The sequence below is a fragment of the Ictidomys tridecemlineatus genome, chromosome 7 (genome assembly GCF_052094955.1).
Source record: "Ictidomys tridecemlineatus isolate mIctTri1 chromosome 7, mIctTri1.hap1, whole genome shotgun sequence".
NCBI lineage: Eukaryota > Metazoa > Chordata > Mammalia > Rodentia > Sciuridae > Ictidomys > Ictidomys tridecemlineatus.
This window is the reverse complement of record NC_135483.1, coordinates 10,523,372-10,551,305: the sequence shown is the minus strand read 5'-3', so window position 1 is coordinate 10,551,305 and position 27,934 is coordinate 10,523,372. Positions and strand designations below refer to the sequence as shown.

The 27,934-nt window shown below is 42.2% G+C and overlaps 1 protein-coding gene across 4 annotated transcripts in view; it reads right to left on the bottom strand.

The window, feature by feature from the left end:
• Adcy8 (adenylate cyclase 8) overlaps positions 1-27,934 on the bottom strand; it is a 216,573-nt gene that overhangs the window by 112,525 nt on the left and 76,114 nt on the right. For all 4 annotated transcript variants that reach the window (XM_021724125.2, XM_078016706.1, XM_005316148.4 and 1 more), the window contains exons 3-5: positions 22,286-22,416; positions 17,822-17,933; positions 10,016-10,143 (exon numbers count right to left, since the gene is read on the bottom strand). In XM_021724125.2, coding sequence (XP_021579800.1) covers positions 10,016-10,143; positions 17,822-17,933; positions 22,286-22,416 — 371 coding nt within the window. The remainder of the gene's footprint in view (positions 1-10,015; positions 10,144-17,821; positions 17,934-22,285; positions 22,417-27,934) is intronic.

The following is a 27,934-nucleotide window of genomic DNA, read 5'->3' as shown; positions in this document are numbered from 1 at the left end:
TGTTCAATTCTTCCAAGGAAGAGCCCCTGGGAGGTTTTGCTGTGCCCATTGGGCCACAGACAAAGAGAAGATGACCATGGATCGCCAGCACTGAAAACATCTGCCTTCTCTTTCTTCTCTTTCTTCTTCTCTTTACTTTGAAGTAAGGACAAAGTTCAATAGCTCTCTTGTTTCATAGCCTTGAGGTTGTCCCCAAGATGAAGCTGAGATCAGAGGAAATGGCCAGGTGTCTTTGGATCTGCTAGTAGGGCAGAGGGATGACCCTCCGATCCTTCTCCTCCAAGAGGAACAGCCCCTCTCTATTTCTAATGGCTGTCTTCCACTTGAGATTTTTTAAAAATAAAAATACTTTCAATGTTATAATATTATTTGGCACATCTGGGAACAAACTGTGCAATTATTAATAAGCAAAATTATTTCTTTTAATTGACCTATTAAGGAGGAATGTTGTAATTGTATGGAAAAAGAAAAGAACTTTAGAAGTTTTCTTTCGACTTAAATGCTTCAAATGGCCAAAAAAAAAAAAACTATAACAAATAAACAATTAAACAATCTATAGAAATTGCTGGATGAATGTCCAGAAGCATCTTCCAAGAGTAGTCATTGATCTGCAAATTGAACTTTTCCACTGTTAAACAATGAATGAGTAACAAGTCTAACTTCAGAATAGGAGTCTGGTAGTGTGGCATCAAGAATGTCCAACTCCTCAGCTTCAAAATCAGAGCCCAGAGTTCCAATGCTGACCCTACCACTTGCTGGCTGTGGGAGCCGGAGCAGATCAGAGCAAGTATTTCCCTGACTCCACCAAGAGTCATAGAATCTGTATTACGTCGGCTTGGAACTGAAGTTGAGCTTCTCATTCTAAACAACCCTGCAAAGGAAAAGACCTCTTCCCTGTTAAACCTGAGAAAATGGAGGGCCTGAGCCTAGGACAACTGGCCTGAGGCCCAGAACTAGAAAATGAGAAGCACGGAAAGCACTTAGCTTGATGCATATTGAACCCTCAAAAATCGTAGCTATGACTGATTTCTGTTAGCAATAAAGACTTTGAATTACATAGCCTGGATCAGGCCAATGAAAAGTCATAACTGATGGCTCTACCTACACTTTCCTGCTAAAACCATGCCCACATTCATTTTATCTACGTCATAATAGCTTCAGCCAATCTGCTTAAGATGTCAACTGGGCAGTTGTCAGGAATAAAGTGGTTCAAAAAGAATGAGCTAACTCATAATGTAGTAGCAACTCATTGTTCTGCAGTCCACTGGCAGAAATCAGGCCTTTGAACATTCCAGAGAAAAGGAAAGGCAAGAGAGTGAATTTGGGAGTTCAACTCTTTTTGCAGGATGTTTTGAGCAGAAGTGGGACCTTCACAATAACCCTCTGTATCTTTATCAGCCCCATTTTACAAGTGAGGATACTGAGTCACAAGAAGTACATTGCTTTAGGTGGAATAGCTGGAATTTCACCCCATGAGTGTGAGTCTAATCAAAAAGTCCATTTCTACTTACCCTACATGGCTTCTTCTGAAAAGAAGTAAAAAAGAACAGGGTTGACTAGGATCCAAGCTGGCTAGGACCCGTATATGGATAACACAGTCTTTACAGCTTAATCTCAAACGCCGGCTTATCTTAGGCTCCTTCTATAGACTGCCTGAGTTTGCTGCAGCCACACGGCACCATCAACCCTGATCCGCTCTGTGGCCTCTGTGGCACTTCCACATCAGAGTCGGCCTTACAAAACCAGGCTCATCTGCTTCTTCACAAGTTGAAAGCCACCGAGTATTTCTTACTCTAACACAGAAGTCACAATTTCACAAAGGACTTCAGGTTTTCACAGCCATGGTGAATTGGAAAAGTAGACGCCTGTGTCCTATATTTCCATTTTACAGCCAAGGAAACGGGTTCTGAGGGAATGAAGCTCTGCTTATTATCCTCTCTGAGGGGGGCCTTGCACCTTCATAATCTTGTCTCTTCCTCACAATCCCCCTGTCTACATATGCAGCTCACCCACCCATGCACTCAACAAAAGACCTCTGTAGTCCTAAGCTGAGAACCAAATAGACAAGCCATCTTGTATATTCCTGGAGCTTACACTGGATGCTTTATTCTCATTTTACAGCCAAGGAAGCCGGAACTTTGAGAGGTTAAGTCACTTGTCCAAGGTCACACAAGTAAGGGGGCTCTGTGTGTGCTCATGATGCCAGACCCTAAGCCAGACCCTAAGCTTCTGGGTGAAGACAGTAACAGGACAGGAGGCATTTATACCCCCAAACAGGTGTAACCAGTGAGAGAAGTGAAAGCAAGGTCCAGCCCCCCCATCCCTTGGTGCTCTTGAGGTGCATATGGCCCCAAATCTTGGAGGAACAGAAGGACTGAGTGGGGACAGCCATGCACCAAGTCAGCCTTTCCTTGTTGAACCTGGTCAAGGAACTGGGATGTTTTGGATATTTAACAACAATTTATCTCTTGAAATGGCAGTGGGGCGGCTTGGGCAGTAGTGTGAGCATGTGAGGGCTTTTGCTTGCTATCAATAAAAATGAGCATGATGTTATGATAAAAATGTAGATGTTAACTTAGAACTACATGAGGGATATAACTTGAAAAATTATTTTAATGAGTTGGAACAAAAATTTTGCATATCATTGTCTCAAAGAACCAGAATCAGACTCTTCCATTAGATAGTTTGGACTCAATGTTATGGAGAGTGCATATCACAATCTACAATCTATGCTCCACACATGAATCTCGTGGGTCTTCTGCAAAGAGATCTCCCAGTTTAAACAAGACTCCCCAGGCAATGCCGGTATTTCACATCTTAACTGGGAATTCGATTTCACCCTAATCTTCATCTTGGCCTCTTACTAGTTCCTAGAATGACCAGGTACACAATGGTTCTTGGATCACATACAGACTGTGGGGGTCCTGGGCAAAGATTTACGTATGCATTGTTAATCTAACACATGTGTGAACATACACAAGATAATGTAGGCTGCCATGGGCTATGTCCAGGCCAGCTTTAGGCACATGGATGCAGAAGGAGCTGGAATATGGCTCTAATTGTCAACAAGCATTTCTTATATATAATAGGGTTTGCCTCTGAGTGCTGATGTGGCCTCCTCCCCACCCCACAGAAAAGTGAGTGCAAGCCCAGGTGGTGGTGAGTATTGTGCTGCTAAATATCTCACACCTGTCTTTCTGGAGGAGAAAGATTTGCATGTATATCTACTACTGTGGTGAAAACACGCCCTTCCTGCCTGATTTCAAGCCTCCAACTTGACATCCACAGGTTTGCAAAAATTCTTGGAAGTTTTATAATTGGCTCATGTGAACCGAAAAGAGCTGGCCTCAGTCCATCCATCATTTTTTAAAGCTTAGAGGGTGTCTCCCTCTGCGTGGGCAGCAGAGACCATGGCCATGCACCTGAGTCTCTAAGTGGAACAGAGGTGGACAGCACAGGCCCCGCCCACTTCCGGTGTCCATTGCCTGGCTCCTCCCTGCCCTGCTTGTTTCTGGTGGGGCTGTGAGCTAAAGTCACATCAAGTTTCCTATTCAAACGTCGCCCTTGTGGACTGGCCTCCCATGTAATTACTCCCATATTTCAGAGGAGGAAACTGAGATACAACCTGTGAAGGATTTGTGGAACTAGAACGTGAACCAAGTTCTCCTAAGTTCTGAATCCTAAGAGCGTCCTTTGTCACACGACCTCTCAACAGAGACATCACTGAGTGTGAGGTCGAGGTCTCATGACAAGAGTGAGGAGCAGACAGAGTGTTCCAGGTACAGGGGGAGGAGCCTTAGAGTGAAAGTCCACACAAGTTCAAGATCATTAATGGAATCCAGTTCCATCAAACGTGGGACTCTTGGCTTTTAAAAGAAAAGACCATCCCAGTCATGCTGGAGTCCTCTACTCACAAACCTCCAAAAGTCCCCATATAACCAATGAAGTGAAAATGATTTTGATAGCTGCCCAAACTCATCTCCATGTGCTCTAACCCTGCACTTTTGTAGACATTGCCTGAGGGAGGGGAGAACTGTTATGGTTAATTTTATGTGTCAACTTGGCTAGGCCAGGATATCCAGCTATTTGGTTAAATACTAGTCTAGATTTTGCTGTGAAGGTATTTTTTAGGTGAGATGAACATTTAAATCTGATATGAAAGAGATTATCCTCCACAGTGTGAGTGAGCCTCACCCAATCACTTGAGGACCTACAGATGAAAAAATACTGGTGCCCTCCAGGGAAGATGGAATTCTGACTACAGATTATTTGGGGTTTGGGCTGCAACTTCCACTTGTCCCTAGTTCTCTGGCCTGTACCTTTTGAACTTTGTAGTATCACCAATCACAAGAACTGATTTCTTAAAATAGATTTACCTCTACAAGCAGGCATCACTTAACGATGGGGATATGTTCTGAGGAATGCACCATTAGGCAACTTCATTATCATGTGAATGTCATATGGTGTGCTTGGCTACGCTACTAGGTGATACAATCTTAGGGGTCCAAGTTTTAGAGGTGTTTCTTTGATGACCAACAACTTGTCGTTATGACTATTTATACACACACACACCCTGCTTATTCTGTTGCTTGAGAACACTAACACATCCTCCTGCACATCTATTTTTTTCTTTTTGAAATAACATTTTCTTTTTCGTTTATGTCATCTATACATGATTAATTCTGAAAATTTAGAAAAGAATAAAGAGAATTAAAAACCATCCATTTTTTTTAAAACACAAAGCTCAATGCCTTTCTTCCTTTGTACAAAAATAGACAAAAAAAAAAAAAAACAAGCTTGCCCTAAATGTATGGGTATGTATTCTACCATGTATGTGTCTTTAAATTCACAACCACATGCTTGTGCCATTGAATGTGAACTCTGATGTCTGATGGTAACCTATTTTTTTTTAAGACATTCCAGAATTTTATCTAACCATTTCCTTATCTTAGGACATTTTATAGAATCAGAGGAGCAAGGCAGGGCCTGTGTCTACCACTTACAAGCTGCACGTCATTGATCATAAGTTTGTTTTTCTAATCCTATCAGAGTTCCTGTTTCATATGAAAACTGAGAAAAAAATGATAGTTTTTTTCCTCCCAAACTTGATAATATTAAGCGAAGTACGCCAGGAACATTATCTGGCATAGTCCTCGATAGTGTGACCATTCAGTGAACATGAACTTTATTGCCTCTTATTAATAAATAGTCTGAAAACTGCTTTGATGGCTGCATCTTTAAGGAGTTCAAACTTATGAATGCTGTATTTGGGGTCATTTTGGAACAGGATGAGAAAGGGGGCTATAGAGGGAAAGAGCGAGAAAGGTAAACAGAGACAAGAGAGACAGAAGAAAGAGAAGGAGAGGAAGGGAAGGAAGGGAGAGGGAGAGAAAAAGAAAGAATAAGTACAAGCAAGAGAGAGAGGGGGAAAGGAAGGGACCAAGAGGCGGGCAAGAGCTTTCTGGCCTCAGGCCAGGAAAGCAAGACCATGCCTGTCTTCTGGTCCCTGTCCTGCCACTGTGCTGGCCAGGGCAACTGACCCACGGGGCTTAGGGCCTGAGTTCTAATTAACTGCTGGGGAAAAGCCAGTCCCTGCTTGGCATTCAGGTGTCGTCGCTGTGCCTTTTTAGAAATTGCACTGGAAAGACTCAGCTCCATAATTTTCATTTAGATTCATTAAGGACACAGTTTTCATTTAGATTCATCCAGGACACTTTTTATACATCATTAATAAAGATATTGCATACAACAGAGCAGAGTGCCAGCTCTGGCATCTTCTCAGCTATCAAGACTCCCCAAAATAGACCCCGGGTGTGTGAAGAGAGGCCACCTGGAGTCACTTTTCAATCTATGTAATAGAGACTATTACCTAAGCCTCTCTTAATTAATTTGATTTATGAAAAGACATGCATGAGATGGCGTTAAATCCTTCATTAGAAAGAAAGTTACATGCAGTCTCCTTTTTGTCTTTCATTTAGCTAATATCATGTTTCTAAAATCAAGTATTTTTAGTGGAATGAATTTTCTCTGCAGTTCTTTTGATTGGGGCTTTTTATCTTGTTATTCTTGGATGTTTACTGACTTTCTGCTCTGTCAATATCAGTTCTGATAATTTCTTAGGGTTGCATGTGGAGTCTTCTAAGCTGTCCGTGGATCCTTTGGGTATTGATTGATGGGTATTGATTTCCAGCATTAGGAGCAATTGCATAAATCCAGAGCTAGGAGGAGGACTACTATAATGGTTAAGACACAGGGCTTCAGTTCCAGATTGGCAGCTCTCAGGCTGCCACTGACTAGTTGTGCAATTATAAGCAATTACAAGACCTCTGAAAGTTCTTGTTTCCTCACAGGTAAATTCTTTCTAGAGTTTCTATTAGTCAGGATGCACCTGTATAGCTGTCTTGGATATGGATAGCCAACACACATTTTGATTAGAAGCTCTTGGCCGTTCTGTTTAATTCATGTGTTAGTCATACTTATATATCAATATTTTGCCTACCACCCTTGCCCATCTTCTAGAGTTGTGAGGATATAAGGAGTTAACACATTCATAACACTTAGCTCAGTGCTTGGCAAATAGTAAGTGTTCAATAAACTCAAGCTACTATCATTATTTTAGTAGCACAGAAAAGAAGGCATGATAAAGAAAAAAAAATTTCTGTGGCTTAACTAAGTCGAATTTTCCACTAGCCAAACTTGGCCCTACTAGCAAGATTCCTATTGAAATACGTCTATGGTGATTATATGCATGTTACCTATTTGGATTTCCAAAGGGACACTCTGAAGTTGGGGTCTCATACCTCCATTTTATAGAAGCAGTCACGGAGGCTGTACATTAAGCCATCTATCCACAGCCCATGCTTAGTACCAGGGAGATGCAGGAAACAGCCTGGGTCTACTGCTGCAGGTCAGGGGTTCCCTGCTTCACACAGTGTGTCCCCTTAAATCACTTCATACAGTGATGACGGCAGTCATTCCTTCAGGGACAATTCGCCACGATCACATCCAGCAACAAACTATACCTTTAAGAAAGTGGACCCTTGACCAAGATTCTCAAAGTATTGTCAACTGAAAAGTAAGGTCAATGTCATTAATAAATGTTTGATTTAACTAAAATTTCTAGGTTGCACATTGTCTCTTGCACGATGGATCTGGTCACAGCTTAGAAGCATCGCCATCCTTTCCTGTCTATTTTTTAGCTACTGCCTTATTTCAGGTCCTCCCTTCTCTCCCCCTCAATTGATACAGAAATATCTCCCAATCAGTTTCTCTCCATAATTTGTTGCCTGACCCTATGGGAGAGTTAATGCAAGTAATTAAAAACTGTTCTTCATACCCTTTCCAGTGCATCATTTTTTATTATTGTGTTAGTGCCAGGTATTATAATCTATCACCTGGGTTCCTCAGTTCTCAAGAAGGTATGTTGATGTGTGGAATTGTGAGGATATAAGGAGTTAACACATTTCAAATAGATGTTTCTATGGATGCAGGATTTCTGAAGAGTTCTACTCTCCATCTTCTGCCCCTCCTCATTTGCCTTGAAGTCTGATGATGCTCTAAGTAGGAGTAACTAATCATAATGTTGTCTAAGGTTGGCACAATTTTCTGATGTGTCTGTGATTGGAGGAAATTTTCTACCACATATTTGGACTGATCAATGAGTAAAGGGCCAGGATCATTTTTAGTGTTGGTGTAAAAATTGTAATTCTTACCCAAACAAAGCAATTATTTAAATTGATGAGGTCTAGTGATAAAAGATTCAAATGCCATATTTCAGCCTCACAGCACCAGCCCCTCATTGTCTTTCTGTACTCTGGGAATTGATGCTAGGATCCTAATTCTTTAAAGAAATGCCAGAAAGTGGGACAGAGTCTCAGAAAATGTGTAGAAAATACCTTAAACTGGGTTTTGGTTCTGACAACAAAGAAATAAAGTGACCATAAGATCCAGAAAACCTACTAAATAAATAGTTTATTATCATTACATTTTAATATTTGCAACATAATATTATGAAGGTCCTAGACTTTATAACTTCTATCAAGCTTTTTTCCAATTGGAAAAAGTACTTTTGAGCTGCATAAAAAAATTACAACCTGTGTAAGTGACAGTTGGTTAAAATTATAAAATTTTTGATAAAAGTATGTAGCTGGGATTCTCTTTTGCACCCCTTAATGTGCAAATACTGTCCACCAGCTATATCTCCAACTGTATCCCTTGACAATAAAACTCTAGAAGTCTGAGCCAATTGTAACCAAGGTTTGATGAAATTCAGATCTCCTGGTAGTTTCTTTGTGCTATGCTTTCTTGCTAACTAGAAGAATTAATGCTGGACCTCAAGTTTCCTACATTATAATCAAGGAGTTGTTTTGGTATTAATAGACTCTGACTCATATAGTTAAAAAATAAACTACCAAATTGTCTTATCCCAAGGATAGAAAAGCAGTACTTAATAAACTAACAAAAAAGATGTCCTTGAATTATTTCAATCTATCCAAATTTCACTTTTCTTTCCAACCCCCCAAATTCCAGAAAGGACATAAAATAGTCCAGAGGAATAAAGTCCTCTGTAGAAAGAGAAGTGATCATACTCTAAGGATCTTAAAGCTTTTTGATGTTAGATGTTCATTTCTTTTGTAAAATCATCTCTCATTTCTCCTTCTTAAGGTTAAGATACAAACTGGTATAGAAAGTCTGTAGAAAGTTTAACTACTCAAATGAGATTTTTATGTTGTTACAAATCACAGCATTTCAGAAGTGATAGCGATTTTGGAGATGTTTGGTCTTATTTCTTCATTTTATAGGCAATAAATCCAAGCAATCAATAGATCCAATCTCCCTATGGTCTCTAATGGGCAAAGATCCCTGGAAAATGAGCTTATGACTGCATTTCTAGGGCATAACACAATACCTGACTCATGGTGCAGCTCAACAAACCTTTCCACAAAGCTACCTACAGATTGAATAAGATTCACACACCTACTTAGTTATACAAATCTCCTGTCTTCTTGGTGTCAGTCCCATTGCCCCTCTTGAAATCAGTTAGAACATCATCACAATTCATCCTTGTTGTTTGGGAAGCACTATCAAGTGCCCAAATGAACAGTTAAGACCATGTACAGCCTTTTCCATTTACCAAAGGATGACCAAAAAGAACTCTGAGTTGGAACCTGAAAGCTCTTCTCTCCACAGTCCTTAAGAAAGATAATTCCACATGTCTACACAAGAGAGGGACATGGTAGAGTGGACACTTGAAGCCTCTATATTCACCTATCTACTTGGCCTTGAGACATATGATCTTAAGACAATCCTGTAGATAATCCATAGACAATCCTGATTTCTCCTTATAATTTCACATTGGCTTTAAGATAAAATGCAAACTCTTAACATTGCTGATGGGCCCTGTAGGCTCTGGCTGTTTCCAGACATCTGTCCATCTGTCACCCCCTTTCCACCTCGGGCCTCACCAGCTGCCATTGCAACATATCCTGATTTCCTCACATGTCTGGCTCTCCACTCTACCATGTCTATCCTCAGGATCCTGCTGCTATCTACCCACATTTTAAGAAACAGTTTAGACATCTTTACCCTGCAAGCCTTCGACAACATACCAGATTGAATTAGCTGCTCCCCTTCTATTTCCCTTAAGCACCTGGACTTTGTCACAAAGCTTATTGTTCTGAATTGAAATTATACATTGCTAATATCTCCACTCTGCAGTAATCTTTCTGAAGGCAAAGGCTATGCTCACCTTGTTCCTTTATCTCCACAAGAACACCTATGATACAAACTTGTGGCACAATTAATTGAAAGTGAAATATAGTTAGAAAACAGTAAAGGTGGCAGGTCCATTGTTTCACAGAGGAGAACTGATTAGTGTATAGTTTCTGTGAGAGAAGTCAAAGGGCTCTGGTTTTCACCATATACCATCAAATACTGCAAAGGACAGAGCAGGTAATGTATCTTTCTCTCTATGCACATTGAAGGGCTGGGTAATATGGAGGAAATCACAAGTTACCTGATGGTCTTAATCATGCTGAGTCCCATTTCAACACAGCAGTGGGCATGGTCCTGGCGGGGCTCAGGAAGTCCAGAAACACAGTAGTAGCAATCTCCCAGGATTTTAATGCGAAGGCAGTGATGCTCCTGAAAGGAACAGAGTGAGAGGGAAAGGGCTGTGTCAGCAGAAGTACCAGTTCTTCAGAAATCCTGGGGAAAGGTGGAAGAAGGGTTAGGTAGGCTGCATCTTGGGGCCAAGGGTATCCACCAATAAGATGTTGTTTTTTTATTGCTGTTGTTTGGGTCTGAAATGTACCCCCAAGGCTCACGTGTGTGTTAAAGGCCTAGTTCCCAGCTTGATGGTGTTGGGAGGTGCTGGGGACTTTAAGAGGTGGGGCCTAATGGGATATCTTCCAGCCACTGGGGGTGGGGGAGGGGTGGCTACACCCTTGCAGGGATCCACTACTTCCCAACTGCCATGAAGTAAAGAGCTTGCTCCTCCACATGCTCCCTGCTATGGTACGTTGCCTTGCCACAGGCCCCAAAACAGTGAGTCCAGTCAATTAGGGTCTGAGACTCCTCAAACTGTGTGTGGACATAACTATTTTCTCTTCATAGGTTAATGATTTCAGGTAGATTGTTACAGTAACGGAAAGCTGACCAAGTATTCTTGGATAAGTGGTTGGGACGAAACGACCTCTGAGATGCCTTCTGGATCTGAAGTCATAGGGACCTATGACTCTCTAGCTCCATGAGGAAGGGGGTCTCCTTGGGATAGCAGGGTCCCAGGGGAGGAGAAGAGAATTGTTAACTGGTCCCAAGGACCACTGAGAGGACAGCCAAGATGACACACTTGAAATGCCAAGCGGTGTGCATTGTGCTGCTGTCCTAATCTCATTGAGGGTTTGGGTAACAAATGGATGAAATGAACCTCCCAATACAAATAAATGAGCATCAGAACTGGCTCTGGGGCTTCCCTGTCTGGGTTAGATTTCCAGGGCCTCACCCACCTTCCTAAATGGCACAGATCAATCTGCAGGACTCTAGTAGCACCCACAGCCACCTCAAAATTATTTTTAGGAGCTTGGGTTTCCTGTGTCTTCGCTACCTCAGTGCGGCTACTTTTGTGGAGAGTTTACCACGAGTTCTAATTAACAAGGGGAGCTCAACGCTTTCAGTTGTTTCTTCCAAGATTGCGAGAGTACTGTGGCTGGAGTGGAGCTTAGAGAATGCCTTGTCCACTGGGTGGTAGTGCCCAGGTTTGTGGGGTCCATGAGATAGTTAAAAAGGAAAATATCAGAGGGCTTGGGGGACTGTCATAAGGTACAATTTAAAAAATTTGCTTAAAAGCCATGAAAAATCCATTAACAAATGCCAAAAATAATGATGCAAATAGTCTCTCTAGCCTTATCACTTTATAAGAGCAAGAACACATTAAGAACAACCCATTTAACAGAGACCTTCTCTTTTACTTGAATCTTATGAAAAATGAAAGACATGATTTTTTTTTTGTACCAGGGATCGAACCTAGGGGTACTTATCCACTAAGCCACATCCCCAGGGATTTTATTATTATTATTATTATTATTATTATTATTATTATTATTATTATTTTAAGACACAGTCTCATGAAGTTGCTTAGGACCTCACTAAGTTTCTGAGGATGGCCTTGAACTTGTGATCCTCCTGCCTCAGCCTGAGAGATATATTATTAGAAAAGATAAATTCTTTACTTAATTTAATTCTTTACTTAAAATAATTTAAATTAATTTAATTCTTTACTTAATTTAATTTATAAAATCTTATTACAGTGCTCCTTTTTTCATTTCATTTTGTGCCCACAAGTTAGAATTTGTCGATAAAGGAGAATTTGAGAGCCAGTGTTTTGATTCTTTAGTCTGATTTTTGTAGATCAAAACAGTTTGGAAGGCAGGGTTTGGTGATTTCATCTACGAATGGTCTTTTGAGATCTGTCTCCTTGTTGGTTATGGCTATGGGAAGGTATGAGGGAAAGGGACTTAGCAGAAAATGTTTTCATCTAAAAATAAGACATCTGCATTCTGGTCAACTTTACCAGCTGCTTGAAGCAGTGGAGACGTTCAGCCACACGGGAGTCTCAGTCCTTCATATTTAGCAGGTGCCCAAATAATCCATCTTATTGTTGATGTATAATAGAGTAAGGGTGCATTCACTTATCAATGACAATGACAACCTGGAAGTAGCCTTCCCTGTGTTCAATATTGGTCTCCTTATCTTTTCTCTTGGCACTTCACAATAAAATTTTGAATGTGGCAAGATGAGAAGATAGCATGTTTATTTTACAGATGTGAAAAGTCTCAGTATGAGGGATATAAAAAGCCACTTGTCCCCATAGAAGATGCTTAAAATCACCATCTGGACCAGATGTGATAAAACCATTCCTAATAAATAATATTTTCACAAAAACTGAGGCCAGAGCATTCTGGAAAAACCTAAGTGGGGCCAGGAAAGAACGCTATTGAGCATGGGCCATGGGCATGACTGGCAAGGTACTGAATGTGACATTTATCTCATGACCACCCTGAGGCATGTGGCATATTACAGACAGGAGTTCCAGGAGGTCAAGGTCACACAGCAAATTACAGGTGGAAGTGGAATTCCAGTCCATGCCTGACTGACTTTGGGGCTCCACACTCTCCCTTTGCAAAACTTCAAGAATTATGGCAAAGTCCAGGTGGTCAGAACTCCTCACAAGAATATTTTGGAAAGAGAGGGTGTGAAATGATTTTCTCATCTTCTGGGACAAACATTAGACAATGATATGAAGGTGTTCATGTTCAGGGTCCACTTTTCTTTCAAACCAAAGGTGAAACCTGGTAAACTCCTTGAAAATCTGTAGGTCCCAAATAAATGGGTCCTATTTCTCTCTCTTTCTCTCTGCTTATATAGTATATAGAATATATTTTTCACATAAAACAAAATACACAAAATATATACTACATATTTCATATATAGAAATATGGAGAAATATCTAAATATCCACACATATAGGGATACACACACACACACATACACACACACATACACACACACACACACACACACACACACACACACACATGCAGGAAGCCCAGCTTCTTATCTGTCAACTTCTGCAATTTTCAAACACATTTTTCTAATCACTTATTATAAGCTGTGAGATGTCATAACAGGATTTTTCAAGCAAGTTTTTTTTTTTCCCCACCAGAAAATTAAAATAAATGCTGCTCAGCTGCTTTGGAAAAAGATATTTAAAAAGAAAAATATAGTCAGGTGAGATTTTCTTGTGGCTTACCAAGTTAATCTTATAATCTATTTCCTCCCATCTTGATGTCTTTGATGTAAAAATCTTGGAGCAATCTGAGGAGTTTGCTAAACCACCTATGTAGATAGTGGATAAAATTGGGCAATGCAGGCACCAAATTATCAAAGATCATCATATTTTGGAGGGAGGTAGATATTCACCTTCTGTGTTAGCTATACCTTTAATGTTTGAATCTTACATAATGAACAAGTATTATTTTAAAAAATAGAAAAAAAACTTGTTAAAAAATTTAAAAAGACTCAAAAACATTAGTGCCACCAATGTTCTTTATAAAAAGAGTTCTATGAAGAACCACTACAGATTTTATGGAACCGTCTAATGGTAATCCCACAAGTAAGACATGGATACACTGTCCTGGTAAAAGTTAAAGCACAGGTGGGGTTTCTGTCCCCTTGGAAGGCCCCTTGTTCTCAAATAGGCACCCTGGCAGCCGGATCCCTGTTCCTCCCCAGAGGCTATGGACACAACTGCAGGCACATTCTTTACATCTGAACTATTCTCCTTGCTCTTTAGCCATATATTTGGCATACTATGTTTCTAGATCTGAAATATGATATTTTTCATGCAACAATATGTCATGAAACATTTCTGTATTGGTATCCAAGATGCTCAGTCTCATTCGAGCATTGATTACTTTTGCATAGCGATGGGTTTGTTCCGTATTTTTACAAATTGACATTGCTTCCCATTTTGATGGAAAATTTTTTAAAAGATTTAAGGTAAAATGATGGCAATAGTATAACAATTAGTGTGTCATTTGTCTTAAGGCCTTCATAACACCTTCCTGATTTGGATGGGGAAGGGATAAGTAAAGGCCTTACTTTATTAAAAAAAGATCAAAAGCAAAAGTTACCAAAGTGTGTCGAGGGAGCTATAAAAAGTGCTCTATGTTGAGCAGCTTGAGTCACAGACACTGAAGAATTCAATCAAATTAAGAAGAACTTTCATAGAAGACTTTGAAGTTACCCCTGTGGTTTAATAATGCAGTGAATATAGGGTACTGTGTATGCCATTGACAGGTGAGATGGGTTTTCTCTGATCTCTCTGTAGCAAAAATCTATAGCAAAGGATCAAGACAAGGCAACCAGGGAGCATTTAGAGCCACAGAATTTTGGTGTTAAGACACACACACACACACACACACACATACACACACACACATACACACACACACACACACAAATGCAAATCTGAACCCTGTTCATACAAATGCAGAACTTGTAACCCAGCTGATGAAGTAACTTGCCTAAGGCTGGGGACAGAATAGCTATAAGTTTTGTCATTCCAAAGTGAGTAAAACTATTCTTACTGCAGTTTCTCAAATCTTTCCAAGGACAGTCCCCTGTAATAGTAGGTACTGAGGCACCTGGGGCTGAGGTAGGGGTAGTGGAAAGAGGGTTGGATGTGAGGTATGTGAGGATATAGGAATACTGATTTTGAGCTGGTCTGCACTAAGGCACTTCACCTGCACTGCATTCCATTCTTCCAATTATAATAGGAAATGAAGACTCAGCTGAACTGCTATGGGTCATTTGAATCAAGGGTACACTTGAATCTCACCCGCCCTGCTGCATGTGTGAGCAGCAACACCCTTTTGACGTCTTGTCCTTGTACCCTCCACTTGCCTGGGGAGTGGCTTAGTGATTAAGAGCAACCTCCTATGCTCAATTGGCTTGGGTTTCAATCATACACACACACACACACACACACACACACACACAATCTCCTGAGGCTTCTGGATAGATCATTTTACTTCTTTGAGACTCAGACACTTGTTTTGTAAGATGGGAACAATAAAGAGAGCAGACTGAGACCACCCAGGAAAAGCACTCGGCACAGGACAACACATCCCCCAGGGGTCACCAAGTTTAATATTCTTATCAAAACTAATAATATGTTGACTCCATGATATGTCTCTGTTTAATTTTATTGACATTTTTTTCATTAAGATATTTTCACTAGTCTCAAGCCCCAGATGATAGATGGTGACTTCCTGAACCCATGGATACTTGGTTGGCTGTGTGTCCCCACTTCACTCCCAGCCCTGCAGGTTGTAAAGGATCACCAGAGTGAAAAAGATCAAGCTACAGAGCAAAGACCCCATTCCTTAAAATGCTGCACTCCACCCTCTGAGATTTTTTTCTTCTTTTCTTCATCCATCTCATTTCTCACCAGAGCTCCTGTGCCCTTTACATGCTAGCAAGTTTGAGCTTCTTCTAGCTCTCTAAACAAGCAGTGTGTTTTCACAGTTCTCTGCCTTTGCGCAGTGTCGGAGCCTAAAAGGCACTCATCTAATCCTATGCCAGAAAGGCTCCTGCTGTGGCTCCTGGCCCAGCCTGCATGGGGCTTCCTCTCTGGGTGCTGCCAGATTCCTGTCCACCCCTCAAGTATGGATGACCCCTTCCTGACCCCCGGGACATCCGTATTTCTTATTTCTCGGGATGCACTGCTGTGATGATCATTGTCCTATTCCCTTGCCAGACTCTGAGCTTTCTGTGGGATAGGACTGCCTTTGTCTTCCCAGAGTCTTGTATGGTGCCTGGCACATGCAAATACTCAATAAATGTTGGTTGAATAATGGATTAAATTTTACTTTTCCACCTTTTCTCTGGGTCTGTTTGATTTACTATGGCACCAAAAGTTGACTTTGATCTATCCCTCATCAGAAGGCTATTTTTGTTCATCTTTACACCTTTGAGAAAAAATTCAGAACCACAAAGAATGAAATAATTCCATGTAACTAATACCAACCATCCTCAATGCATAATCAAAAGAAAGGGTATACCTGCTTTCCCCCAAATGTCTAGTCCTCCAGGTAAACCCCACTACTGGGCAGAGACCTCAGTTCCACCTCCTCCCTCTCCGGACTCCTGTCTGATGGCTGTCCAGGAGCTTCAACTGGGAGTTCGGGTTCCTTGGCACCCCCCTGTTTGCCTTTGGTTGACTCTTCATGGCTGCTTACCTTTCACTTTCCCTCTAGGGTCTCTTCTGCTTTCTCCACATATACAGAACAACATCTTTATTCTTATGCTCTCCTCCGCATAAATCAAACTTTCCTGATTTCTTCACCTTGCTAACTAGTGTATACACTAGGTACAATAACAACTTCCCTTTTGCCAAATGTGTACAGTCATGAAACCACCACAATCAAGACACAGAGCGCTACATCACTCCCTAAGTCATCCCTTTTCTGCTGTGATCGCAATCCACGCTCTCCCAAGCCAGCACGATTGCAACCACTTATTCTGTTTCCTGCCTCTGTAATTTTATCTTTCACAGACTGTATCATAAGTGGAGTCACAAAGTTATCTACTTTGTATCTCATGTCTTTCACTTGGCGTATTGCATTTGACAGTCATTGATGTGCATAGATCAGTGGATGATTCTTTTTTTTTTTTAATAGCAGAACAGTGTTCTATTGTGTTTGTTTATCTCATTTTTAGGATTCAGCTTATGAGTCACTTTCTCCAGGAAGTCTTCTCTGATCTAAGGGTTACAGGTTGCCTCTGTGTTTGCACAGCACCCAGGCTGGCTTTCTTCCTGGCACACCGCACACTGCACTACCTATTCATGTACTCCTGGCCAGAGTCAGCTTCAGGAAAGGAAGAGGTGCTTTCTTCATTCCCATGTCCCCATCAGAGAGCACTAGGCGCAGCACCTACTAGCTGCTCAAAGGCGAATATGAGGGGATGGATCTCCTTGGAGTGAGGCAACCTTGGAACAGGACATTTGGTATTCTTAAACTGAACTCCCACTTGATGCAGTCTTAATTAATTCTCACTACAGCCCATGAAGCTGGCACGATTGTATACACTTCACAATGCAGAAACTTAGGTTATTCCGATGAGAGCCCAGAGCCCACTCTAAATTACAGGGTGATAATGCTATCCCTCAGGAGCCCGAGTGGCTTCAGGATTAGAAATATGTGTTTTGATAGGAAACGTTCATCTCCTTTCATTTGTTTTCTATCTTAGTTTTGATTAAGCCAGCTGAAAAATGAAGGCAGTGTCTGGTTGGCTAAAACAAAGCTGTCAAGTTAGGTTGAACAAAATGGTGGTGGGATGGTCCAGCAGATTACGGGGTCTTGAAAACAGGCAATTCATTGCAGATGGCTGGGGTTGGCTAGGAAACTGCAGGCGGCCATCACTGTATGTACGAACACTGATCCTGCAGCTGGATGGCACCTGGCCACGTGCAGGGGGAAATAATGATGAGGGAACGGAAAACAGAACAGACCAGCATGACTGTCACTCAATCAGCTGTCTCTCAATTGGGAAAATTAATCTGACAAACCTCCCACCCGAGACCAATAAATAACTAACATCAGTCCCCAGAATGTGAGAGGGTCAGGGGTCCAGGCCTGGGGACAGGATGCAGAATGGTAATGGCATTGGTGATGAAGGCTGAATCTTTCTCTTCCCTCATTCCACATGCAGTACCACACTCCTACAGAAGACTAGGAGGGAATTAAATTCAACTCACATGGGCCAGTCGATCAAATCTGGCAAAGAGCTCGTTGAGCATCCTGACCAGCTCCTGAGCGGACAAGGTCGTAGAGAGGTTGGTAAATCCTTTAACATCTGCAAAAAGAATACTAAACAGGGAAGGGGTGGGGGTGGGAGAAAGCATATTAATATTTTAATCTGTTCTGGGAGAAACATCAACTCCATCCAAATAAATCAAACGTCTTTGTGGTCTGAGATTTTTTGCTCTTCCTGCCATGGGAGGCAGGAGGAATGTCTTGGTATTTAACAAATATCTCAGCAAGGAGAGGCTACTCAGGTGATCAGGAAGGACAGTGGGTCAGCTGAAGGTCCTTCTGAGTGGGATGGGGGATGTAGGCAAGGCAGACTCCAAAGGAATTGTTCAGTGTAAATAAATGGCTTTGTTGTGAAAAGCACAATGAAACTTCATGGGTTATGTCTATATTTTTATAAAGAACAGTAACGTAGATGCCATGAGCACATTGCAGAACAGACTCCAGGGCTGGGGCAGAACACAGAAGCTCAGCAACTCAAGCCCAGTGACATGTACTCTACCCAACATGGCAGGCAAATAGTTAGACTTTCTCCAAAATGTGAGCCCTGCTGGCAAAGTTGGCAGGCTTCAGACAGAATGACCAATCTCTGAAAACTCTTTACATTTTCATAGGATTTCAGCAAAGTGATGACTTATTCTACACTTATGGCTTGGTAGAAGGGCAGGAGCAGCCCTCAAGAGCCTCCCAGAGCCTGCACTGCATGGGTACCATCTTGGCTGATCTCTCAGGTTACTCTGTGAGGCAGGCACAGTGCTCTGCAGTCTGGATCTAAGGACATGAAGCTCAGAGAGGCAAGGAGACTTGCCCACATCTCACCGGTGGCCTGTGATATAGCTGGGATTGTCCACTGAAGGACACTGCTCCACTCACCTCCCCATCACCTCAGGGACCTCTCAGAGGAAGGATGGGATCCCAAACAGGATGCTATGTTTTATCATTGCTCACTTTTTAGCTTCTCTGAAACTTCAGAGGTTTCTTTATATACCTGTGTCTTTGTCCATGCTGTACCTGGTCTTTAGAACAGCACTGTCTCTTTTTGGTATCTATTAAAATCTATGACCTCATTCACGCTATGACTCTATATTTATGGAGACCTCCCTGCACAAAGCCAGCCACTCCATCACTAGTCTCCTGCCTGCCTATGCCCCGCTGTCAAGGCATTTAGTGGAGTAGAGTCATGTGTGGCCAAGTGTGCTCCATCTATTATGTAAATAGAAGGAAAAAGTCACCTCTGGGTCCCACCTACCCAGTACACAATTTGTCTGGCCTTATTACACCTGTATCCTGAATCCAGTCAACAGAAATACCAGAATTAAGTTCTTTTCAGAATGTGGGTTTGGCCACCCCTGGCCTCTCCTGGGATTGTCAGAAATGCAGAATCGAAACCCCTCCCAACCCACTCATCAAAATTTGCTTCAATAAGAGTCTCCCTTGATTGATGTGCACGCTACAGACATAGAAACACTGGTTTGAGTCAGAGCTGTACATTAACCATTTGGTGGTTGAAAGGACGGAGGTCAAGGCTAGGGACTTTTCTCCAGCTGCCACGAGACATTAGGCTTAAGGTCATCAGGTCTCTCCATTCTTGCTATAAACTTGTTGTCTTCCGAGTGGAATGGAACACACCCTTTGCTGACAGGAGGCACTGAAATCAACACTTAGAAATGCACTAGAGACAATTTTTAGGGAAGGGTCATCAAATAAACACACAAACTAAAAAAAGCCACAGAAGAAAGAATGAAGGAGGCGGGTTGCTGTGAAGAGGGCGACAGCACTGGAAATAATTTCAAGACTGTTCCCCACTCTGCAGCGGTTTGCTTTGGGGGCTGAGGAGGGGGTGTAGCAGCCGGTCTGGCTTTGTTCTCAGGGCTCAGGACCATCCTCCTCTGCTTTGCTTTCCTTGCCTCTGGTCTTATTTTAGCACCCAACAGCTTGGTCTCGGGCAGAAGAGCCCCCTCTGCCCCTCGTGAGGTTGTCTCCCCAGCACTGAGCCCCAACAGTGGGCATCTTGCCACCGCCGCCCCTAGCAGAGCCCTGGTGGTGGCTGCCCCCTGCCATTCTTCTCCCTTGGAAACCGCTCTTCTGGCCTGGTGCAGGAGGCAGGGCAGGAAACGGGGGATTTTAATTCAGAGTGTTGTGAACTCTGGAATAGGATCTGCAGAATAAGATGTTTAAAATACATTTTCAGGCTTGCAAGGGCAGAAGTAACTTGGGCTGTTTGGGATTATAGGAAGCACAGAAAGAAGGACAAACACATTGGTTGTGGCACTTGATGGTGTGGGTGTGTGGGCTTGTTATTATTATTTTCCTTTTTGAAGGTACTTTGTTCTTCCCTCTTTCTCCATGGCGACAGGCATTTTCATCTGCCATTTATATTATTTTATTTTTATATATTTATATAACACATATACATTTATATCTTATTTATTTATTTTCTTCCAAAAGAGCCATCCAATTTCTGATCTCTCTAGGGACTGGCCTTTATCATCACGCCACTTTGCCAACAAAGAAGGGATATGGAAAGTCATCAGCACATACCACAGCTCTGCCCTCACTTATGCAAAACTCATGTCTTTTAAATTTTCTTTTTTTCCATTTGGCTGACCCTCTCAGATAAGGATAATAAGGATCCCTTCTTCCAGAAAGACTTTTCTACCCACTCCAATTGCCCCACTCCCCACTGCCCTGCCCAGGTTCGCCTCCTTTTACAATCAGCTAGCACTCTGCTTTCTTAATAGAATTGCAGTGTTGATTGACAGGTGCTACTGTTAGACAACTGGTATCCATGATCTCCTAATTTCTGATCCTAGCTCTAGGGTGCATCTCTATTGGAGTTGCTTTCTGACAAAGAGCTGCTTGGCAACCTCAAGCACCCACATCAATGCTGTTAAGTGCCTATTAAAAGGTTGTGTCAGAATCAAGATCGCCATGGGATGGTGCTTTGAAATGTGAGTCCCTGCATCTCCCTTAGAGATGCCAGAAAGACTTGTTCTTCCTTCCTACCAATGTTGGGAAGGAAGGAACGGTATATGTTGTCATTTTTTAGAACGGTTCAATATGTGGACTTTTACCCAAGATTTGGGAAATTTCCACATTAAGATATTTGGTAGGAAAGAAATACAATATTAGGGTATAAGCTGAAAATCCAGAAGCCTGCTCTCCCAGCACTTACAGAAAATGGGCTTAGCCAGTGAGCACATCTGCCCTAGGGCTTAACGTGAGGTGCAAAGAAGTTGCAGGGAGCAGATAGTGGGAGTAAGGAAAGGCAGCAATGTCCAGTTTCTGCAGGAGGAACAGCAGTACCCTGTGTCAGGGGACAGAGGTAAGCAGCACAAGCAATGAGCTGTTTGGAGACGGTGGTGGTGGCATGCCAACTGCCTGGTGCTCTGGTGTGACTGGCCTTGTGGCCTGGTTTTTATTCCAGCCCAGGTGCCCAGCCTGCTTCTCCATGCTCTCTTGTGATTCTGTAAGCTGCCACACAGCCTTTTAATATACTTCTTTTAAATCAGCCAGGGTTGGATGCTTTGGCTTACAACTAGGAAACATGTCTGAAACAACCTACAGCGTGTCTGGCTCAACGAGATGCTGATGACACCTGTGTTACGTATGCATCTTCAGACATGTAGTCTACCTCAACCCTTGCAAAGTGGTGATTAAAATATCCATTTTACAAAGAAATATCCTGAGACTGAGGTAAGCACACTGCCTAAGTTCTCACAGCAGACTTAAGATCCTGAAGCTGTTTTTCCTCACTATGGAGTCTACCCTTTGATTTTCAGTATAAGCCAGGTATAATGTATTCCTGGGCACACAGAGACACTCACAGTCAGATGGACTGATTACATGGACGATGGATGGGTGAATTAATGGGTAGGTGGATGAATGACTGGATGGGTGAGTGAGTGGGTGGTTGGGTGGATGGATGGGTAGTGCGTAGAGGGATGATTGGTGGATGGATGCAAGATGGAGAATGGTTGGCCAGCAATATGTTTGCAAAGGAAAAGAAGTTGTAGTCTCTGTTTCAAGTTGTTTTAAAGATTCTTGTGAGGAATATAAGGAAGCAATCCATGTGATTATACCCGAAGCCTCCGGACTGCATTTTGAGATTATTTTTCCAATTGTAGTCTACAGAGCTTTTTCCTTTCCCACTGGATCTGTAGCAAGCCTCCTCTAGGGGAGCCAGGCAGTAAGTCAACTAGCAAATATAATCAAATTTTCTGACATTCTTCTGTAACCTCAATTTGGAAATGTAAAACTCTGATGAATAATCGCCACTTAATGAATTAATCAACCAAATGAAGAAAGGCACTGACATTCATGCAGACAGAGTCACAGCAGGACACTGAGAGCGGCCAGGCGCACACAGATCACAGGGAGAACCAGGGCGAGGGCTCCGAGCTTCTCACCTGACGTTCTCATAGCGGTGGATATAGATGCGGTGGAACTGGTGCTGCAGGTGCTCATCCTCCACATTGGTCATGTCGTTGATCATTTCCAGGACCACAAACCGAGGAAGCACAGATAGCACAAGCCGCTCCTGGAAGAAGCAGGGAAGAGGACCAGTTCCATTAGCCTGGCTATTGAGCACTGATGGGTGGGAGGAGGGTGGAGAAGGCACAGGACTCTCAGATGAATTGCTCAGGGAACTGCTGGTTTTCATAGCATTCTATGAACATGGCCAGTGTCTTCTGGTCCAGGCAGTGGGCTGGGTGATGACATGATTCAAATCAGGGATCAAGAATGACCTTTACTGAGAATTGGTGTCTAAGTTGACCTGAATGGTTTTAATGAGCCATCCCTGTGTAGGGCAAGTCCAGGAAGTCCTCCTGTAGGGCAAGGAGAAGTCTAGGAACAGAAAATGGTAACTACAAATGTCCCGAGGCAGCAAAAAGCAACCCTGTAATTGGAGGGTAGCCATCAAAGGGTGCGCTAGCAAACTATGAGGAAGGAGGTGTAGGTAGATCTTGCAGCTTGAGATGCTTGCATCTAATTCAAACTGTAAATGGAAGTCATGAAGTGGTGCTAAGCAGAAGGGTGTCATAAACATTTTGCATTTTAAAAGATCATTCGGAGCACAATTTGAAGCATGAATTTGGGGAAGGCGCCTGAGGGTGGAGGCAGAGAGATTAACTGGAAAGGTTTCTGCAGGGGTCCTGGTGAGAGGTGTGGTGGAGGTAAGACTTTGATTGGCGACCCACTGAGATGGACACAGCCTCCTCCGTGATGGGTAAGTTCTGAATTTGGGTGCTGCAGCAAGTGTGCTCTAACTATGGAAACAGGGAACAGAGGAGAAATCAGGCTTAGGGGGCACTACTTCTTTATAAAAGATGAGAGGAAGTGAGACATGCAACCTGAAAGTGGGATCTAAGAAATGAAAGATAATATTCTTTTATTGGGATCACCACAGTAGAGAAAAGCAAAGTAACTGGTTAATTGTCAACAAACTAAGTCCTAGGCCATCTTCATGTTATGGAAACTGGGCAAGAGTGTAGTGCCACATGGTTTGTTGTGGGGAAGGACTGAGTGTGACACAGATGCATTTTACTCTCCAGAGTTTCCCATCTTTGTAGTTATGTTTGCATTTTAATAGCTCATAATTATGCATGGATCTTCATAGTTATGTATGGAACTCCATCCATTCTCTTGTGTGTTTATCACACAACTCTGAAAATCAGCACAAGGATCTTTTCCTTCAGTGGGCAGACTGAGTCTGGAAGAGATTAAATGCTTTGCACAACCCTAGCAGTTAGGATGCCATTTCCTAGCCTGTTATTCCTTGCTGGGATTCTTGGTGAAATGGGAAAAGCCCTGGATTTTAGTCTGATGGAGCAGTTTGGATCCTGGCCCCATTGCTAACTAGAAATGTAGCATTAGGTGAGCTCTGTCTTCTCTCTGTGCCTTAGTTCTACAATTTGGCAAATAGAATACTACCATCTATTTCACAGGGTTACTGTGGGAATTCAATGAAGTCAAATATGCAAGGGTCCTGGCGTTGTTCCTTCCTCGCCCCCCACCTCATACAAACGACTTACAAATGAAGTGACCTCTGAGTGTCATAGGATGGTGTTTTCCTCTCTTGAGTACTGTTCTGAAGTGGGACTGAGAGGTGTGCCTCTTGCAAATGCCCCTACAACCCTTCCTGGTCTTTAGTGTTCCTTGTCAGCTTCCCAGGCACTTGTGGCCCTGTTCACACAGTTGCTGCTGGAGGGGTGTAGGTGCTAACATGGATGTGAAGGGCACCGCTTCCATGCCCACAGTGGGGGTGTTAACTGAAGATATCCTCTGCCGCACTTGGGACAGCCTGCATAGAGGGGCAATGAAGCTGGGACCCGAGGTGCATACATACTCTGGGACCAGTTTAAGCAGACATTATGCTTTCACTAGTGTTTTGTCACGGGGGAAGTCTTAGACTAGAGTGAGAGGAAGGAGTGACACAAGTGACCTTGTGTTGGAAGGTGAATGGAACCCAGCTGAAAAGGTTGTGAGCCCATGAAATGTTGCAGGTGTGTGTTTCTGGGGGGTGGATGGGAGATAGAGACAAAGAGTACAGAAACACATTCACTCTCAGCATTGTTAAAAAGAAGTTCCTATATACCACAATTTTTCATATCTCTGTTTGTATATAAGGCAATGCAAAAAAAAAGAGTACAGTATAATGGTATAAGTTGGTGTGAACATACTTTATATACAGATACGAAAAATTGTGCTCTATATGTGTAATAAGGGTTGTATTGCATTCCACTGTTGTGTATTTTAAAAGTAAATTAATTAATTAAAAAAGTTTCTCTCTGAAATTAAAATCTATGGACATGTTTATGAGGCTCTCTCATGAATCTGTACTTTAGCCATCCATCAGAATGGCCTGGGGCTTTGTCAAAGTGCCTGTGGCTGCCCAATCCTCGGATCCTCTCCAGACCAGCTGAATTGAACTTCATAGGAGTGATCTGGCAGGGAGAGTTTTTTAAAGCTCCTAAGGATTTGGAGTACCCAGGCAGGTCTGGGAACTGCTGGCCTCCTCTGTCAAGCACTTCTAGGTACATAATGGTATTCAAACTTCACTTATTTTGGCAAAACAGGTATTTGCAGAAAAGAGCAAAAACGTGGGGTTAGTAAACTGATCACTTGGGTTGTCAATAGCAAGAGATCAAACCAGGCTTCTGATGCACACAGCACTCCTTCTGCTCTATCCCCTACAAATGTGGTCTGTCCCCTCTCACCCCATTCTCGAGGCTCTTTAAGAGTGACTCTACATTAAGGCAGCAGGTGGGATAGTCCTATGATTTGGGCTAACAGTGTTCAATGAGACCTCAGAGAAAGGAAGACCCACTTCACCAAGGATGATAGGGGAGAATTTCATGAAATGAGGGTCCCTGAAAAATGAGCATGATTTCAAACATTTTTTTACTAAATATTATATTCATTTGATGAATATTTATTGAAAATATTCTACATTGAATTTCAGTTCCAGGAATAGCAACAGCAGAAGCAATGAGAGAGGGAAGACCCTAGAGGGTCCGGGTGGCATACCTGGATTGCATTCTATAAGTGACCTTGTATGTGGCTCTGAGAGCACGCACTGTGGACCAGCACTGAATCAGGGAGCTTCCTACAGTCTCTTGTGCACTTCTCCATAACTATGGTAGGGATGTCTCACTGTAGATTAGCAAAAGAGGAAACTAAAGACCAGAGAGGCAAAGTCACTTCCCAAGGTCACATGGGAAGGAAGCACCAGTGTCTGGCCTATCAGACTCCAGAGTTTCTGTAAACTTCTCCTCACCTTATCAGAGGAACCTGTTTCTGAAGAAACATTCCTCAAAGCCTAATTCTCCAAAATTGGAAATCTAATTACCATTGAAGTTGGAGGAGCATGAGCTTGTCTATGGTTAAACAAAGCTGCATGTGATGCTCAAGGATTTATTTACTTGAACGCTTTAATTTCAGCAAATGAAAATCAATCAGTGTAGTACCGTTAAAGAAAATGGATGAAAATATGCAAGTGATGCCCAGAATTTTCCCCATTTTATATTCTGTATACTAAAAGCACTTTTTTGAAAGAAGTTGAGGAGTTTTATAACTGCAAAAATGACACACCATGGTGGGTCTTCTTTTATGGAGATCCGCTACTTCTTAGACTTATGGACACTGCATTGGATCTCATGATGAGAAGAAATTCGTCAGAAGCACGTAAGAAAAAGCAATCCATACAATGCTACCAACATGAATCAATGCAAGTTACTGATGTGGAAGGAAATCCACAGAATATAGCTAAGAATAAGATGGATGGATGGCGTGACCCCAATCACGTGCTGCATACTGCACATCTAATTAGTCTCTAGGGGAGTGACTAGATTATTAACAAAGTATTGTCTTGGTGAACAATTTTTTGATATCTTTGCTTTCTTCTTAATGTGATATTTTTACAATAAATACATTTTTTTTCAGAAATAATACAATGATCTTATAGTTAATTAAAGAAAAATAATTCATCTAAAGTTTAAATCCAGGAAACCATATGGTTGTCTCTGTGGATCACACAGCATAGCTCTGCCTGCCTCCTGGTTAATCCTTGTTTTCTCCCTGCCCTCAACACACTGTAGGATCCTGTAGGGAGGGAAAATCCTGACCACCTTGTGTCCTCTATGCTGCGTAGAGCATGTACTATTTATTGTGATACTGAGCATGTCACCACAGTGCGTGCCACAGTCCCTCCTGCCTGGGATGCCCCAATTAGCACACAGACTCCTACTCTTCTTCAAATCTTAGGGCAAATCTCATTTCCTTGCTGAAGGGGATTAGTCATTCCCTCCACTATCATGTCCCTTTGCGTGGATCTTTCTCAGCATTTGTGACACCACATGGTGCCAGTCTATTTAGGTTTCAGTTGGTCAACTGAGCTCTTTGAGTTTATCTTTTTATATTCGAGGCCCAAACACAATGGCTGGCAAAAAGAGACTTCAATCAATGTGTAAGTAATGAATGAGCTAACAGTGTCCGGTCTGCATAGGAGACACTAGAATAAATCAAGTGAGCCTGTAAAGGGCCGTTAACCTCAAATGATTTCACACCAGTAGCCCGGAGGGTTTTGAATCTCACCAATTACTAGGTCAAGATTTTCATTTCTGAACTCCCAGTCCTGAGGTGGCTGCTAGACTTAGTCAAGGGGACGGCTCAGAAGCCCCTTCCCTTTATGTTGGAGCTGAATGCTGCAGCGGCTTCCAGGGAAAGCTGTGGAATGACCCCTCCTGGGAGGCGCCTGGGGGGCAGCAGGTCCATACCTTTTCTCTGCATCGTAACACGCAGGAAATGTTATCATTAGGGAGCAACAGCATTATGTGGGAGCACACACAGCATTCCCCTGAGCCCACAAAAAGGTGTGAACGGATCTGCTTATAATGAAGCATGATTTATATGCAAGTGGGTGGTGAAAACAGCCATTTCAAGGGATTGAAACTCCCAGTTTATTAGTAATCACAGATAATTGAAAACATAATAATAAACATCGCTCTCTTTTTTTGAGGCCTTTCTGCCAAAGTCACCTTCTCATGGCGGCCTTCCCTTAGGTCCAGATCCAGGTGGCCACGTACTCCTGGCTTATGGCTTAGTGGGCTCCTTTCATGTTTTATTGATTTTTTTTTCTTCCCACAGCCATCATTATTTAATTTTCTATAGGTTTCACTTATTTATCTTTTTGTTTTTTGTCTGTCTATCCCATTGGTCCAGGAGGGTGCACATTTTGTCTCTTGTTCAGCACAATAATGCTGGTGCTGAGAAAGATACCTGACACTTATTAGGCCTCCCGCACATGTTAGTTGTACGGTTTCTATAATAAAAAAATTATTTAATTGACTTGTTTTTAATCTTTTGTTTCACAAAGAATAATTGCAAAGTAAGAGTATATAATACTATAAATTTGAAAAATAAACCTTATTATACTATTAGTTATTAAAATATTAAACTAAACCAAAATATATATTGACATAAGGTAATGTGTTGTTCTCTCTTTGAATATCTTTCTGGAAGACTTCACAGATACCATCACTTTATCTGCCTTTTGA